Source organism: Geotrypetes seraphini, chromosome 4, assembly GCF_902459505.1.
Source record: "Geotrypetes seraphini chromosome 4, aGeoSer1.1, whole genome shotgun sequence".
NCBI lineage: Eukaryota > Metazoa > Chordata > Amphibia > Gymnophiona > Dermophiidae > Geotrypetes > Geotrypetes seraphini.
In genome coordinates this window covers 212,532,467-212,551,433 of record NC_047087.1, presented here as the reverse complement: position 1 = coordinate 212,551,433, position 18,967 = coordinate 212,532,467, and the positions used below count along the sequence as shown (strand labels likewise).

The 18,967-nt window shown below is 45.2% G+C and overlaps 1 protein-coding gene across 1 annotated transcript in view; it reads right to left on the bottom strand.

The window, feature by feature from the left end:
• The window catches only part of OGDHL (oxoglutarate dehydrogenase like), a 297,827-nt gene that overhangs the window by 107,523 nt on the left and 171,337 nt on the right, over positions 1–18,967 (bottom strand). The window contains 1 exon segment of the mRNA XM_033942954.1: positions 4,684–4,812. Coding sequence (XP_033798845.1) covers positions 4,684–4,812 — 129 coding nt within the window.

Below are 18,967 nucleotides of genomic sequence, written 5' to 3'. Positions count from 1 at the left end.
TTGTCTATCTGATAATCTCCAAGAAGGACATGGCCAGACTTATATTGATTCAGACTACAGTGGTCAGATTGATCTACGGACTTAAGAAGTATGACCATGTAATTCCATTTTATTGTGAGTTGCATTGGCTTCCAATGGAAGCTCATGTCTTGGTTAAGTTGGGTTGTTTTTGCAACAAGGTTATGTATGGCACCGCTCCGTTTTACATGGCCAATAGATTTTCTTTAGCATCATACAAATACAGTAGAAGATCTAATGCCCTGTTTATTTTTCCACCAGTACAGGGCTTCAAAAGCAAGAAATTTCTTGACCACATTTTAGCAGTTCTAGCGGCTTCCCACAATAGAAAATTTTGATCGCTATTGCTTGGAGCTTGTTCTTATAAACATTTTAGAACTCAGTTGAAAACTTATCTATTTTCAAAACAATTGGTCAAATAATTTTTCTTGCTTTCATTAAATTGTTTATTGTTTATAATCTTTTGTAAACCGTGTTGAATTTATGGTTACGCGGATAAGAAGTACGATGTTATGTTATGTAAATAGCTTCCTCACTAACTGTACACACGTTATTTAATAGCTTAGTCCACATAAAACCTAATACCCCAAATTATTTTTGAGATCTTTATTCACTTGCTTAAACAGGTATTTCCTGAATATAAAAGTAAATTGTTGGTTGAATTAAACCAGCCTTTACCATCAAAAATTTCGAATAAAGATGTTGAATCAGGGCACAAGAAGATAAACATTGCCTGGATGTGCCTTAGGGCCAGATTCTCAAAAACTGGCGTTAAATACCGATGGGGCGCTGTCACAGGCTTTCTTGTAGCGATTTCAAAAATACAAGTCATTCTCAAAAAATTGCTCATGCAAATGAGGTCGGCGGACAGTAATGAAGATTCACTAAATTTGCATGTGCCTATTGCTGGTGATAGCGATAGGCACATGCTTAGAATAAAGGCAAAAAAAAAAAAAAAAATCAAGCTACATGTAACCCTCTCCCTGCCACCAAGCAACACCCTCCAGCAGCAGGAAATATGCCCACTCTCTCCCGCCACCAACTGACACAGCCCCCTGGCAGCAGGAAAGTTGCCCAATCTCTCCTGCCACCAAACGACACAACCCCTAACCCTCCTCGGCAGTGAGAGAGATGCCTATGCTCTTCCGCCGCCAACAGACACAACCCCCAACCATCCTCAGCAGTGGGAGAGATGCCCACACTCTCCCACTGCCACACTATACACCCCCGTGCCTCCAAGGACCCCCACCCTCTCCCCCTTACTTTTCTTTAGATGGCTGGCTGGGATGCACCATGGAGGGGCCTGAGGCTCTGATTGGCCCAGATTGGTTAAGGCCCCTTCTAAAGGAGGGCATTATGCATCTGGGCCAATCAGAGCCTTAGGCCCCTCCCCAGATGCATCAGCGAGAAGCCTAAGGTTCTGATTAGCCCAGATGCCTAAGGCCCACCCATTTGAAGGGCCATATACAACCTGGGCCAATCAGAGTCTTAGGCCCCTCCCCAGTGCATCTGGGGAAGGGCTTTTGGCTCTCATTGGTCCAGATTGTTTAAGGACCCTCTCCAGCAGGGCTCATATGGAGACTTAAAAAGTCCCTTCAGGACAATGTTAATATTCCATGTCAGAAAAGGCTGGCATAATGGAGGCTATAATCTGAATGCCACCTTCAAAAATCTGGTCACATCTGGACATGCCAATAAAACTTTTCCTACTCAGGCTCAAAAGCACAAAAGGCCTGCCACTTGTAACTTGAGAGATGCCACTGCCAGGACTTTCTCTAGTTTGGCCTGCACAAATCAAGAATCACCGAAAGTGAAGTCTTGAAGGTTATATGGTAAAATCTTTGGCGCACCAGAGCTGAAAAGCCTCCCAGGCCTTAGCATAGGCTGCATTAGTCAAAGGCTTTTTAACTTGGAGTAGGGTAGAGATGACTACCTCTAAATGTCCCCTGCATATTAAGGCAGAGCGCTCAATAGCCATGCCATAAGACCAAAGTGATCTGGGTTCTCCATGTAGATTGGACCCCAAGTAGCCCCATATGAACCAGCAGCTTGATGCATCTGTCCCATTGGAGCTGTACTAAATCCTCATACCACGGCTGGTGAGGCCAATCCGAGGCTACTAGAAACACAAGTCCCTGGTGGGATGTAATTCTGTGAATGACCCAGCCCACCAAGGGCCATAGTGGGAAAACATCAGCAGCCTGTCTTCAACGCGTCCAACCCTGCACTTCCTGGTTCATCGCTTCAGTTGTAGAAGCGAGTTGCCTTTCTGTTTTTGGCTGAAGCCATCAAGTCCATCACTGGAGTTCCCTAGCACTGCACAATAAGATTGAATGCTCTTTGAGACAGTGACCATTCTCCCGGGTCTAGAGTGTGCCTGCTGAGAAAATCAGCCTGCACATTTTCTACTCCTGCTACAAGCGCTGTGGAGATAGCCTGAAGGTGAGCTTCCACCCACCTGAACAACATCTGAGCCTCCAGATGTAACGGACCACTCTTAGTGCCTCCTTATCTGTTCACATATACTACTGCGGTGGCATTGTCTGAGAACACTCTTGACTGTCTTGCCTTCCAGGTCTTTCTCCAATGGACCTTAAGGCTAGCCAAATGGCTTGCAGATCTAAACGATTTATGGACCATTTTCTCTGATGGAGAGACCATCAACCCTGTACCGGATGCCTGGCACAATGGGGCCCCCAGGCTAACAGGCTGGCATCGGTTTTTAGTATCACCAACAAGGGGATTCAGAGCAGGACACCCCTCGATAAGGAGTCTATTTGGAGCCATCAGCACAAGTTGTTCCTCAATTCCACAGACCAGGGAAGCTGCATCTGGAGGGAATGGTGTTGGGGGGACCACCTGGAGAGGAAGGACTCCTGTAGGAAACACATGTGTGCTCTCGTCCAGGGAACCACTTCCAATGTGGTTGTCATTGAGACAAGGACCTGAAGGTAATGCCAGCCAGTGGGGCTCTGAATTGCTAGGAGATCTGCAATCTGCTTCTTGAGCTTCTGGCTCAGGAAGAAAGGTGCAGGCCTTCACCATGTTGATGCAGACTCCCAAATACTCTAAGCATTGGGTCAGTGCTAGATGACTCTTCCTGAAGTTGACTATCCAGTCACCTAGGAGATAGGAGATCTACCACTTGCCCTCCACCTTTGATGGGGCTCTGACCAGCCAATCGTTCAAGTTAGGGTGCTCCTGAAATCCCATCTTGTGGAGGTGAACTGCAACCACCATCACCTTAGTGAAGGTGCACAGAGCCGCTGCTAACCCAAAGGGTAGAATCACAAACTGGAAATACCTTTGCATGGAATTTCAGGTATCTCCTGTGGGCTGGGAAGATCGGAATATGAAGGTATGCCTCTGTCAGATCTAGTGAGGCTAGGAATTCACTCGGTGCCACTTCTGCAATTACTGACCGGACCATCTCCATGTGGAAATGCGGTACTTTCAGGGTTGCATTTTCAGATTTCAGGACCAGAATCAGTCTCCAGTCCTTGGTGCCTTTTTTTAGGCAATACAAATTATATGGAGTATCTGCCCGAGCCCAATTCTTCGTCAGGGACAGGTTCTATGGCTTGAATGTCTAGTAGCCTTTGCACCATTGCAAGGACCCTAGCCTCCTTTTCTGGCTATCCAGCTGGAGAATCCACGAACAGATCTGGAGGAGGGCGATAGAACTTGTTCTTGTGACCCTCCTGAAACCCTTCTGAATAAGATCTACTATAGAATCAAGTGGTCCAAGGAAATATGATCCCATGCCCTATAGAATGCTGACAAGTCTCCCACCAATGTGCAGGAGCACGGCTGCTGCCTTGGCATTATTGTGTCTTCTTGGAGACCAGGCTGACGTGAAACCCCAAGGGTTGCTGGTGTCTGGAGCTATGGACAGAGGAGGCAAGGCGCAGCTAAAGGATGGCTCTTGGACGTCCTTTAGCTGTGCCTTGCCTCCTCTGATGCAACTTCCTGTTTCTGGGAGGTTGGAACGTGGTTGCAGCAATGTTCTCGGGGCTGGTGGATGAAGCCTATTTGCATTGCAGGCACTGTCCATAACTCAGGTAAGTTTAGAAAACAGCCGGAGGGAGGAGGGAAGAGAAAAAGAGAGGAGATGGGAGGTTGAGGGTACAGCATGAATATAATGGTTCTCAAAATTAATATTTTTAATTATGATATTAATTGCAATTAAATATTTAATTGTCTACCAGCCTCATTTGTTACTCATGCAGATGGTGTGCAACTATTCAAAAGTAACCTGTATGCTAGCAGAGGAAGCCTGTTTACATTATAGACACTGGCCGTGACCCAGACAAGTTTACAAAATGGCTATAGGGCTGGGGTAAGCAATCACACCTTAAAGATGAGTGCATTTTTTGTCACTTGTGCTAATATTCTATAAAGAAAATAGTACTTACCATTCTTTAAAGTATAGGCTTGAAATAGGTGATTGTTTACCCTCTTATCCTAGGCATTCTATTGCAGAATACTCTTCTTGATGACAGGAAGAACAACTGGGCCAGAAGTAAATGTCAGTACTGAATTATGGATTTAAGTGTCCCAACTGCTTTGGCCGATGCCTTCCCATTACATCATCCAGAAAAGTAAACCAAATGCCAAGTTGAAAACCATATACAAGTTTTAAAAAGGACAAAGTGACTCACAGACCTCCATGAATTTTGAAGCCTTCCACAGGAACAGAGCTGGCGATGTTTCCAATGTGCTTCAGAGTTTCTTCAGAAATGCCCGTTGATGGGCAGCTCATGCTCTTTGGTTGTCCTTCTAGAGTGAAAAAGCCTAAAAAGAGAAATTTTGAAATTACTTAAGATGTTAACCTGAGTGAATTTCAGAAGATAATTTTATAAACCATCTTTGCATGTAAAACACTGATTCACATGTTTTAAATGGTCTCTTAAAAAATTGGTTCTTACCTAAAAGTCTGTTGGTGCAAGCTACAGTAGGAGTACTCAGAGGCAGAATTTGGGCAGAGCTTGGGCTGAGCCATGATATACACATTTATTATATATTATGGGGCTCAAAATTGAAACAGAAATATGTCTAAAAACCCACCCAAATTGTCCAAGGGCCGATAATCAAAATGGGTTTTTAGACGTTTTCAGAGACTTTTTAGGCCTCTGAATCCCGCTAATCGCCCAGAGCTGAAAGGGGCATTTTTTGAAGACATGGGATGGGCAGGATGTGGGCCAACCTAGACTTAGTCAAACTGCAGGGATAATTGAAAGTTTTACTAGGTTGCCTGGACGCAACTTATACGTTGTGACTGGAATTTCAAGATGGTGTCAAGGATGGACGCTTGAGCAAGATGCGCTTTTCATTTTGCTGTTGACAACAGCTGAGGTGAATCTTTCCCTCCTTGATTATGGGAAAGAGGAAAGGAACCTCCCACCCTAACCCTCCAGCGAGCGGCACCCCCCAGCACTTTGTTCAAACAACAATACCGAGCGCTCTTCTTCATTTGGGTGAGGACACCTGACCTACCTTGAGGGAGAGCCCAGAATCTCTGGGCGATCTCAGCACAGGACTGAGCCGGGTATCACTAAGCCCAGAACAGCTACTGGTCCCTCCCCAACCCAGAAGTGAATTGGTGCTAGGAGCTGTTACTGCTCTGTCGCCCCAGGAGGGAAGGATAGACTCCAGCATGGGAGGGACGCCTACACTGGATTCAAAGGAGGAAAGTGCAGGCGATTTTGATCTACAAGCCCCAGGCACCATGGAAGGAGAGGTGAGAGGAGCTTCGGGAGGGATTGTCATCAATTATGTTGAAGAAACCAGAAAAAGTGGATATGGAAGCGCTATGGCAGGTCATATCAGTCATGGATCCAATCTTAAATTGACTTTATCTGCCTTTAAGACAGATTATGTAACCGTCTTCTCCAAGGTGGAGCAACAGGGGGTATTATTATCCAATTTGAATGAAAAGTTGGAAAACATGATGAAAAGTTATGCAAGATGGAAAAAAATGGATTTGGAAATGGTTAAAGATCGAATGTATACTACACGTAAGATGGAGAACTTTGAAAATCAATTAAGGAAAAACAATTTAAGATTTCTAAATATTCCTAAGTGTCCTATCATATCTCTGGGTGAGATAAGAACATAAGAACATAAGAAGTTGCCTCCACTGGGTCAGACCAGAGGTCCATCCCGCCCAGTGGTCCGCTTCCGCAGTGGCCCACCAGGTCCTTTGACCTGTGAAGTGATTTGACCATTTTTATATCCTACCTCTGCTTCTATCTGTACCCCTCAATCCCTTTATCCTTTAGGAACCTATCCAAACCTTCCTTGAACCCCTGTACTGTGGTCTGGCCTATCACAACCTCTGGAAGAGCGTTCCATGCGTCTACCACCCTCTGGGTAAAAAAGAACTTCCTAGCATTTGTTCTGAACCTGTCCCCTTTCAATTTCTCCGAGTGACCCCTAGTGCTTGTGGTTCCCCACCGTTTGAAGAATCTGTCCTTGTCCACTTTCTCTATGCCCTTCAGGATTTTGAAGGTTTCTATCATGTCCCCTCTAAGTCTCCTCTTCTCCAGGGAGAACAGCCCCAGCATTTTTAACCTGTCAGCGTATGAAAAATTTTCCATACCTCTTATCAGTTTTGTCGCTCTTCTCTGGACTTCCTCGAGTACTGCCATGTCTTTCTTGAGGTACGGCGACCAGTACTGGACACAGTATTCCAGGTGCGGGCGCACCATTGCACGATACAGTGGCATGATGACTTCTTTCGTCCTGGTTGTGATACCCTTTTTGATGATGCCCAGCATTCTGTTTGCTTTCTTTGAGGCTGTCACACACTGCGCCGATGGCTTCAATGTTGCGTCCACCATCACCCCCAGGTCTTTTTCAAGGTCGCTCACCCCTAGCAATATTCCCCCCATTTTATAGCTGAACATCGGGTTCTTTTTCCCTACATGCATGACCTTGCATTTGTCCACATTGAAACTCATTTGCCATTTTTTTGCCCACTCCTCTAGTCTCGTCAGGTCCCTCTGCAGGTCTTCATAATCCTCCTTGGTTTTGACCCTGCTACAGAGTTTGGTGTCATCAGCAAATTTAATGACCTCACATTTCGTCCCCGTCTCCAGGTCGTTGATAAATATATTGAACAGGAGTGGTCCCAACACCGATCCCTGAGGGACTCCGCTCGTGACCCATTGCCAGTCTGAGTAATGCCCTTTTACTCCAACCCTCTGTTTTCTGCCCACCAGCCAGTGTCTGATCCATCTGTGTATATCCCCTTGCACCCCGTGATTCCACAGCTTCTTAAGCAGCCTTTCGTGAGGTACCTTGTCGAAGGCTTTTTGGAAGTCGAGGTAGATGATGTCTATGGCTTCCCCCTTGTCCATCTGGCTGTTTATTCCCTCAAAGAAGTACAGTAAGTTCGTGAGGCACGACCTACCCTTGCAGAAGCCGTGCTGGCTCGCCTTCAGTTGTCCATTTTTTTCTATGTGCTCGCAGATTGTGTCCTTGACCAGTGCTTCCATCATCTTTCCCAGGACCGAGGTCAAGCTCACCGGCCTGTAGTTTCCCGGATCTCCTCTTGATCCCTTCTTAAAGATGGGCGTGACATTTGCTATTTTCCAGTCCTCTGGGATCTCCCCAGTTTTCAAGGATAGATTACATATTTGGCAAAGTGTTTCCGCTATCTCGTTTCTCAGTTCCTTTATTACCCTTGGGTGGATGCCTTCCGGGCCCGGTGATTTGTCGCTCTTCAGTCTGTCTATCTGTCGGAGGACATCCTCTCGGCTCGCCTCTAATTGGACCAGCTTTTCATCGTGGTCTCCATTTATGATCTCCTCAGGTTCTGGGATATTGGATATGTCCTCTCTCGTGAAGACTGACGAGAAGAACTTGTTTAATCTGTCAGCTATCTCTTTTTCCTCTGTTACCACTCCTTTCCTGTCTCCGTCATCCAATGGTCCCACTTCCTCCCTGGCTGGTTGCTTCCTCTTCACATACCTGAAGAATGGTTTGAAGTTTCTTGCTTCCCCCGCCAGTCTTTCCTCATACTCTCTTTTTGCTTTCCTAACCTCTCGGTGACATTCTTTCTGGTGCCTTTTGTGCTCCTTCTGGTTGTCCCTTGTTGGGTCCTTTTTCCATTTTCTGAAAGATGATTTCTTGTCACTTATCGCCTTTTTTACTGCATTGTTTATCCACGCCGGGTTTTGAGCTCGATTCTTTTTGCACCCTTTCCTAAATCTTGGGATGTACAGGTCTTGTGCCTCATGCACCATGCCCTTGAGTAGGGCCCAGGCTTCCTCTACGGTCTCCATCTTCATTGAGCTGTTGCTGAGCTTTTTTCCCACCATTTTCCTCATGGCCTCGTAATTTCCTTTTCTGTAGTTGAGTGCTGTCGTTGTGGTTCTTTTCACCTTTTGTGTTCCTATGTTTAGTTTGTACTGTATCATGTTGTGATCGCTGTTTCCTAATGGTGCTAGTACTACCACCTCCTTTGCGGGTCCCCCTAGCCCATTGAGGATTAGGTCCAGAGTGGCATCTCCTCGCATTGGTTCCGTGACCAGCTGTTCCATGTAACAGTCCCTCGTTGCCTCTAGGAATTTAGTTTCTCTCGTGCAATTGGAGTGTCCAGTGTTCCAGTCTATTCCAGGGTAGTTGAAATCCCCCATAACCACCACACTTCCAAGTTTGCATACCTGCCTCAATTCGTCCTCCAGGTCCTGGTCGTTTGTTTCTGGCTGTCCTGGTGGGCGATAGTACCAGATGACCAGAAAATATTTCTGAGAGGTCCTAGCCATTTCACCAGAGAATATACTTCCAATTGTGAGAGCCTATTACTTAATCAGGAGACCTCAAGGCGAATCTACCCTGGTAGATATGTCTTTAGATAAAGTGATGGAAGAGAATTTAATTACATATTTTGAAAGTTCTCTTGAGGTGGTGATTGACAGAACCATGTTGCTTACTCTTGCCTTGGAAAGTGATAGAGAATTTATTCTTCAATTGTATTTTCGACATCTTAATGATCAGTTTTTAGACTCTAATGTTCGAATATTTCCAGATTTAGTTCAGAAAACTCAGAGACGTAGTAAGGAATTCTTGGTTTTGAAACCAAGAGTTCTTGATCTGGGGGCAACATTTCTTGTGAAATTTCCTGCAAAATGTTATCTGTCTTACTGTAATAAGAATTTTCTTTTTTTAAAAAAATAAGCAACTATTAGAATTTGTTTGGTCAAAGGAAAGGTTGGTAACCATGCCAGGTGATATTTGAACTTCCATACAACTGTAGGTTGGGTTGCCCATTGCCGTTACTCTAAATTGTAATTTTATTTCTTTCTTAAATAATTTATTTTCTCAGTCTCTTATGATAGGTTGTGGGCTAAATAAGAGTTTTATATTTTCCTTTGTTTAGTAATGTTTATAAATTTCTTTGATCTGTATCAAGTAGTAAAATGCTTGTATGTAACAAATTAAAATCTTATAAATTAAAAAAAAACAACCGTTGTGACTTAGGCGATCCAAAAACAGGTCTAAGTGCCCAGAAGGTATCCACAGTGACCAGATAACCACTACAGACACAAAGTACAGACTCCACATGCACTCCCCCGGTGTTCACTCCCCCCCTCAACCATAAAAAAGGGAATAAAAACATACATACCTGCCTCCAGAACATCAACCCCTGGCATAGGAAAGCCTAGTAGAGCTGCACAGAGATGGCTTAAGTAGTCGGGGGAAGGGGGGGGAGGGGCTAGTGAGAACCATAGAGAGGAGGACCCAGGCCTATATGCCACTATAACCACTACATTCATGATGGAAAATGTGAGTCCACCAAAACACCCCAAAACCCTACTGTACTGTCATATAGGTGGCACCTGCAGTCATAAGAACATAAGAATTGCCGCTGCTGGGTCAGACCAGTGGTCCTTCATGCCCAGCAGTCCACTACCGCAGCAGCCCTTAGGTCAAAGACCAGTGTACTAACTGAGTCTAGCCTTACCTGCTTACATTCTGGTTTAGCAGGAACTTTTCTAACTTTGTCTTGAATCCCTGGAGGGTGTTTTACTCTATAACAGCCTCCGGAATAGCGTTCCAGTTTTCCATTACTCTCTGAGTAAAGAAGAACTTCCTTAAGTTTGTACAGAATCTATCCCCTTTTAACTTTAGAAAGTGCCCTCTCGTTCTCCCTACCTTGGAGAGGGTGAACAACCTGTTTTTATCGACTAAGTCTATTCCCTTCATTATCTTGAACGTTTTGATCATGTCCCCTCTCAGTCTCCTCTTTTCAAGGGAGAAGAGGCCCAGTTTCTCTAATCTCTCACTGTACAACTCCTCCAGCCTCTTAACCATTTTAATCGCTCTTCTCTGGACCCTTTTGAGTAGTACCGTGTCATTCTTCAAGTACGGCAACCAGTACTGGACGCAGTATTCCAGGTGGGGGCTGATGGGATTGTAGACAGGTGGTTTGGGGGATTCACCATAGGCTATTTGGGGGATGTAAACAGTAGGTTTTGGGTGTGTTTGGGGGAGCTCACCATGACCTGCAAGGGAGTTGTAGTGAGATGTTTATGTGGCACCCTTTTTGTGAAGTTCACAGCAGTGCCCTGTAAGGTGCCCCACTACTCTATTGCAATGTCTGGGTGGCCAGTCCATCACTTTGCTGGCCTCTCCTATGTCCAAAAGATCTTGTTTAGGCGTTTCAGATTTGAACAATTTTTTGGTCGAAGTAGATGATTTTCTAAAAAAAAAAATTTGGACGTATTTTTCAAGAATGGACACTGCCTACTTTGGGTGACTAGCACCCTAGGCCCAAAACAGACTTAGATGTTTGTTTTGATTATGTCCCTCTATATGTATATACATTTACACCTGCTCTCAAGTATGCAAAATGTCCACACCTTCAATTAAATAAATTTAGTCTCAATTTCTGTAGGATTTGTTATTATAATAGAGTCCAGGTTAACTGACCTTCAGTTATCCAACACATCAGATTAACTAATGGTCCGTAATATAAGATCAACTACCTCTCTCCCTCCCAAATATCACGGCATCCCAGAAACATCCTTCTTCCCAAAGTATCACTTCACCCGTCATCCACCCAAACAGCAGCCACCTCCTAGCTCCCAGACCCCCCACCCAAGTGCCACCCCACCTCAATGACCAAGGTAGGTCCTCCTTGGAAGTCCTGGTGTTCCAGCAGTGAGGTCGGGGCAGAAGCAATCCCCACTCACCCACTCACCCCTGCCCATGCAGTCTTGCTTTCAAAATGGCTGCTGTAAGTTCTGGGGCACCAGAGCTTCAAAAGTAGACCAGGGGCATGAGATTTGGAAGCAGCAAGGGAGCTGCTGTTCAGAAGGATGGATAGGAAGGCTATGCTGACTGAGCATGTCTGGTGGGTAGGAGAAAGAGGGATGTAGTGTGTCTATAGAGTATTTGACTTTTTAGTTAACTGACAACCTGGCAGTTCCGATTAACTCAGATAGTTGAGACTCTAATGTGTTTTATAAAGATACACAATCCCATTATATATTGAATAATGAGAAGGGAATTGAAACATCCAGGTCAGGATTATCCACAGATCTCCTGGAATTTTAGAGAAGGCTGTGTCAAATGCAACATCTATTATATAATACTATTAGGACAGGCAGGCGTGCACATGAATTCACCAGCATATCCAGCAGAAAGGAGAAATTAGGTCCTTACCTGTTAATTTTCTTTATTTTAGTTTCTCCAGACCAGCACAGTTCACTGATGGGTAATAGCTCACCATGACCAGCAGGTGGAGACTGAGACATATTTTTGGCTGTAGTACAAGTGACTGTGCAGTCCCTAATACTTCAGTCTGCCGAATAGCCAAGCAGAACTAATAAACTAAGAAGTGCTAATCTTAACAGCAACAACAGTCCCAACAGGAGCAACAACTAATATAGAGCCATACTGTTGGAAATTGCACAGAAGAAGCCCCTTCAGCAAACATCCCCACAGCTACGCCAGCTGAGCCAAAGCCACTGTTCTTTTAATCTCCCCAACCCTACTAAAACACAAAATGCCGCTGAAAAAACTGCACTCTTCACATGAATCCCGAAAGAACAGACAGTGTGGGGACTGTGCCTATCTGGAGAGACTAAAAGAAAGAAAATTAGCAGGTAAGAACCTAATTTGTTCTTCTTTAGTGCCTCTCCATAATGGCACAGTTCACCGATGGGACATACCAAAGCAGAACCCATCATGGGCGGGACCCTGGAGAGCCGCCACCAGAACACGTTCACTGCGTCCAAACACACCTGAACTTCCACAAGGTAGTGTTGCAAAAAGGAATGGAGAGAAGACCAAACTGCAGCTTTGCAGATATCCACTGGAGGCACAAGAGAAGACTCCACCCAAGAAGCTGCCTGACTCCAAGTGGAATGAACCTTGAGAAATTCTGCAACAGGCTTCTTCTGAAGAAGGTATGCCGAAGCAATAGTCTTCTTGATCCAGCGTGCAATGGTAGCCTTGTAAGCACTGTCCCCCTTACGAGAACCCGCTAAGAGGACAAAAAGACGATCCAATTTCCAGAACTCCTGGGTCTGCTGAACATAAAATCAAAGGACCCGACAGACATCCAACTTGCACAACTGCCTCTGCTCCAAAGAGCCCTCCCGACTACCCAAAATCGGGAGGACCTTCGGAAGAAAAGGAACAGGCCGCAGCACAACACGCTCCCTAGAAAACTCCATGAAGGGAGGCCTACAAGAGAAAGCCTGCAGCTCAGAAACGCATCTCGCAGAAGTAATAGCCACCAGGAAGACCACTTTAAGAGTAAGGTCCCTCAATGAGCAGGAACCCAGGGGCTCAAAGGGAGGGTGAACGAGCATGGACAGGACCAGATTGAGATTGCAGGCCAGAACCGAAGGCCACACTGGAGGCTAAAGCGATTTTGCCACCCTCAAAGAGCGAATAATGTTCAGAAAAGATGTTAAACGTCTACCCAACAGCAAACCGTGAAAATCAGACAAAGCCGCAAGCTGAACCTGGAGAGAAGGCCAGGCCAGGCTCCTGTCCAGGCCATCCTGCAAGAACTCTAAGATGCAAGGCAAAGAGACATGACCAGAAACTACTCCATGCGTGACCACCACTCCTCAAAGATACGCCACACATGCACATAAGTCTAAGAAGTGAAAAGTCTCTGGAACCCCATGAGAGTGAACATAAGAACATAAGCAATGCCTCCGCTGGGTCAGACCTAAGGTCCATCGTGCCCAGCAGCTCGCTCACGAAGCGGCCCAACAGGTCCAGGATATGTGTAGTAATCCTCTATCTATACCCTTCTATCCCCTTTTCCAGCAGGAAATTGTCCAATCCTTTCTTAAACCCCAGTACCGTACTCTGCCCTATTACATCCTCTGGAAGCACATTCCAGGTGTCCACCACATGTTGGGTAAAGAAGAACTTCCTAGCATTTGTTTTGAATCTGTCCCCTTTCAACTTTTCCGAATGCCCTCTTGTTCTTTTATTTTTTGAAAGTTTGAAGAATCTGTCCCTCTCTACTTTCTCTATGCCCTTCATGATCTTGTAAGTCTCTATCATATCCCCTCTAAGTCTCCTCTTCTCCAGGGAAAAGAGACCCAGTTTCTCCAATCTCTCAGCGTATGAAAGGTTTTCCATCCCTTTTATCAGACGTGTCGCTCTCCTCTGAAACCTCTCGAATAATGCCATATCCTTCTTAAGGTACAGTGACCAATATTGGACGCAGTACTATCGCCCGATACAATGGTAGGATAACTTCTTTCGTTCTGGTAGTAATACCCTTCTTGATTATACCTAGCATTCTATTCGCTCTCTTAGCGGCCGCTGCACACTGTGCCGTCGGCTTCATTGTCATGTCCACTATTACCCCCAAGTCCCTTTCTTGGGTACTCTCATTCAATAACATCCCTCCCATTCTATAGTTGTACCTCGGGTTTCTGCTTCCCACATGCAATACTTTACATTTCAATGTACTTCATCTGCCATTTCCTCGCACATTCCCCTAGTTTGTTTAAGTCCCTTTTGCAATTCTTCGCAGTCCTCCTTAGTCCAAGCTCCACTAAATAGTTTGGTGTCGTCGTTTGGAGTTCACTTTATCCAAATAACCTTTCTTACCTAGGCATTCCCTTTCAAAAGCCAAGCCATAAGACAAAAGGGACCTGGATCAAACATTGGAATGGGGCCCTGAGTCAGAAGGTCAGGCGAGAGGGGAGGCGGAAGAGGATCTCCCAGTCCGGAGCCACTGAATAAGGACTATGCCCACCATTGGCCACAGAGGAAACACATACAGGAGGCACCCCGCTGACCAAGGCTGCACCAGCACAGCCAGCCCCTCTGCCTGAATATCCCTGCACCAACTGAAGAACCGTGGTGCTTTGGCATTGATACTTGTGGCCATCAGGTCCATGATCGGCTGACCCCAAGCCTGCACAATCAGCTCAAAGACTGCGGGTCCAAGACACCACTCTCCGGGATCTAGCACTTGCCAACTATGGAAGTCCGCCTGGACATTCTCCACTCCTGCTATGTGGGAAGCCGAGATGTCCAGAAGATGAGTCTCTGCCCAGGCCATGAGCAGAGCCACCTTCTGCGCAACCAAACAACTCCTGATTCCCCCATGACGATTGATGTAAGCCACCACTGTGGCATTGTCCGAGAGAACCCAAACAGACTTGCCCATCAGCAACATCTGGAAAGCTAGCAATGCCAGCCGGATAGCTCTGGTCTCCAGATCACTGATCGACTAACACACCTCCTCTGGAGACCAGCTGCCCTGCGCCAAATGACTGAGACATTGAGCTCCCAACCGAGGAGACTGGCATCCATGAGAAGCATCGTCCACTAGGGCTGATTCAGACTCACTCCCTGCACCAAATTGGAAGACTGTAGCCTCCAACAAAGACTGGAACAAATTAACCCCCACAGAGGAACGGGAGAGTCCATATCATGCAACTGGGGCAACCACCGCTGAAGCAGAGTACATTGAAGTGGCCACATGTGAGCCCGGGCCTACCGAACCACGTCCAAGAAGGTAGCCATTGATCCCAAAACCTGGAGAAAGCCCTGCGCCCGAGGACACCGGGAAGTCATTAGAAGATGAATCTGCAACTGTAACTTGTCCACTCGGGCCTCTGGAAGGAAGACCTTCTCCAAGCTGGTGTTGAAGAGAACCCCGAGGAACTCCAGGTGCTGAGACGGAGCCAACCAGCTCTTGGACAGGTTGACCACCCAGCCCAGCGACTGCAGGAACTCCACAACCTGGACTTTGCTTGGATTAACTAGTCGTCCAGATAGGGGTGAACCAGAATGCCCTCCTTGTACAAGGCCGCCACCGCCAAGACCACCATAATCTTGGTGAACGTCTGCAGAGCCATGCTAGACCAAACGGCAGCGCACGAAACTTATAGTGCTGTCCCAAGATCGCATAGCGAAGTAACCACTGATGGGAGGCTCGAATTGGAACATGCAAGTAGGCCTCCATTAGATCGAGAGAGGTAAAGAATTCCCCCGGATGACCCGCCAGAATGACAGATCTCAGGGTCTCCATGTGAAAAGATGGAACCCGGAGTACTCTGTTGACCCCCCTTCAGATCCAAGATGGGCCGAAAAGACCCCTCTTTCTTGGGTACTACGAAGTAAATAGAATAATGGCTGGTACAAAACTTCCGAGGAGGCACTGGAACTACCACTTTGAGATCTAGCAACCTTTGTAGCATCTGACGAAAGGCCTGCTTCTTCCATGCTGCCTGATAAGGAGAAATGAGAAAGCGATCTGGCAAGGGCTGGGAAAACTCTAGAATATAACCGTACTGAATCATCTCCAGGACCCACTGATCCGTTGTGATCTTGGCCCATCCCTGGTAAAACTCCCGAAACCAGATGCCCACAGGCACCAGGGGAAGAGCCGGTAAGGAGTCAGTAAGATGTACTAGGAGAGCAAAGCCATCTGTACATTGACAGGAGTTAGTGGACACCAAAATGTAGCATCTTTCTTGTGGTATACTAGAAAAATATGTTTCAACATCTTTGTCTTAATTTTTATTCATGGTTACCAAATAAAGCTTCTACTGAAATAAAAGTTTCAAGTTTATTTTCATATCATATTCAACTTGGATTAATGCCATAATGGCAGTGTACAATAATAATTTTCTATTATTGAAGAGAAAAATAGAAAAGCTCCTATAGAATGTGTTTCTCCAGAACACTGTATCTACTTCTACTGGAAAAGTTGAGGGGTATGAGGAAATTAACCACTCCCCCTTTTACAAAATCACACAAGAGGTATTTAGTGCCAGCTGGTGCGCTGAATGCTCTGTGCTGCTCCAGTGCTCATACAAACTCTATGACTATTGCAGCAGCGCTAAAATCTTCTTGTGCGGCTTTGTAAAAAAAAATTTAAAAAAAAAGGGGGGGGGCGTGGTAAATGTATTATTTATTTTGAAAACTTGTATACACCCTCACTTGAACTTATGAAGCCCCCAAGGCACTTTACAAAGAAGCATCATAGTGTCAACATAAAAATACAATCTGCAACAAAATTGAGAAAACATTTTTACTTGTGGAAAACCATTTCCAGGGACCAGGAAAGACAAGAATAGCAGAATTATAGTAGCCTCCAGTGAAACTGCCCCCCCCCTCCAATCCAGGCGTGTGAGCCAGCTCCGCCCCCCTTCGGCGAAACCAAGTGACCTGCACTGAGAGAACGGTGCGCCCAGTGCTGAACCTGCAGCCGGCAGAGTTTTTCAGCTTTCGGGCCGGTTCTTCCTCAGAACCTCGGCAGGCACCTACAGCTGCAATCGGCAGCAAATTCAGCTCGGGACCGGCTCCTCCACGAAGCCTCCAGTGAAACTGCCCCCCCCCCCCTCCATTCCGGGCATGTGAGCCAGCTCCACCCTCTTCGGCGAAATCAAGTGACCTTCACTGAGAGAAAGGCGCACCGCCGTTTAGCGCGCCGGCAAAGGCGCATGCACCTTAGCACGCACCTTTGCGAAGCATCTGCGCGAAACGTCCAAACCCAGAACAAACGATAAGTACTCCTTAACTGTTTAATCTACAATTAGAATCTGCATGCAACAGAAATAAAAAAGCATAGCCAGCTCATATAGCCTATTACCACACGAATTAAAATAAAAATTAAAAAAAAACGTTTATTGCCTGTCCAGTACGTATAGCCAGCATATACAGCCTGATACTGAATGTATAAACCGCATGTATAACTTGCTATTGCATGAAAAGCCTGTCCAGTACGTATAGCCAGCATGTACAGCCTGATACCGCATGTAATTGAAACGCTAATTGCTCTTTCTATCTGCTCTCTATTTTACCTTTTTAAGTATTTTATTTCCAATACTTTTATGTTTTTCCCACTCCTTTTGCATTTTACCTTAATTGTTCTCTCTTTCCTATCATAAATTGTATTTCTTTCCCTTCTACCCCATTGTTTCCTTGTAATAGTTTTAATTACCTTGTTTTAATTTGTCAGTTTTTAATGATTTTTATATTGTTGTTTTTGTTTACCGTGTATTTTTTGTATATTTTAAAAATTTATGTTATTATTTGTACATCGCTTAGTAATTGTGATAGGCGATTAATCAAATAACTAATAAACTTGAAACTTGAAACTTGTATAACCTACTATTGCATGAAAAGCCTGCGACCACAAGTATAACCTGTTATTCCATGAACAGCCTGTTATTGCATGATCAACCTGTTATTGCATGATCAACCTGTGTCTTTATGTGCAACCTGTTACCGCTTGCATAACCAGTCACAAGCTGTTTTTCCATATACTTAACCTGTTACAATTGTATACTGTATGTTGATCCTTCTTCCCCAGATATAATCGATCTCTACTTACCCCGTAAGTTCTCCCTATGCTTAACCTGCTTCCTCAATTATAACTCACTACCACACGCACAACATATACTGTCTACACATAGTCCTTAAATCAACCTGTTTCAGTCTACCTCTACCTATTTCTCTCGACCACTGACTGTCTCTACCTGCCACGTCCAGCCAGGCAACCGTCCCTACTTCTCACGATTCGAATCTCACATCTCATCACACAACATGGCTATCTGTAACAAACAGCAACTACTTTTAGGGATACTATACCTAATATGCTCTAAATGCTGGGGCAATAAAGACAACCCCCCCAACCTATGCACACCTACCCCTTCTGGCAGAGACCAGTCGAACTAACTGAAACCACCAACCCTCTCCAATTCCTACAAAACCAGCCAGAACAAGACCTTCATCAAATCACAGTGCTAAACACCACCCGCAAACACCGCAAACCATACAGGAACAAGACCTACAACAGAAACAAAAAAGCTAACATATTCTGAAATCCCTACACCAAACAGCTACGAAAAGATTAAGGGATACTACCTAAATACCCGCTCCGTGAGAAACTAAGCACACATAATAAATGACTGGATACTACAAACTAAACCTGATCTACTGTTTCCGACAGAAACATGGATGATCTCTGACACAGACACTATCATGAAAGAAATCCTACCCCAGGGATACAAAATTATCCCACTATCAAGAAGCTGGAACAAAGGAGGAGGCCTAGCGATTATACTAAAAGAACACTTTGACTACATCAAGACTGATTCCAAAACTTCAGAAAACCTTGAAATACTAACTTGCAAAATCACTAACACACAGTTAGAAGAATCACTAATTACAACTCTATTCTATATCCCACCCAAAAAATGGTCAAACGCAAAAGAAGAATTATTTGAATTCCTTACCGTATCTACCCTAAAAGGACCATACAACCTACTTCTGGGAGACATAAACACCCACCTAGAACAAAAGACAAAACCAGAAGTAACTGAAATCGCCAACTTCCTAATATCACTTGACATTCCAAACCCAGACGTAGAAATAACCCATGAAAAAGGACACAAGCTAGACATAATCACCTTCTCTCACAAAGAAACAATTGACCCTAAAATAC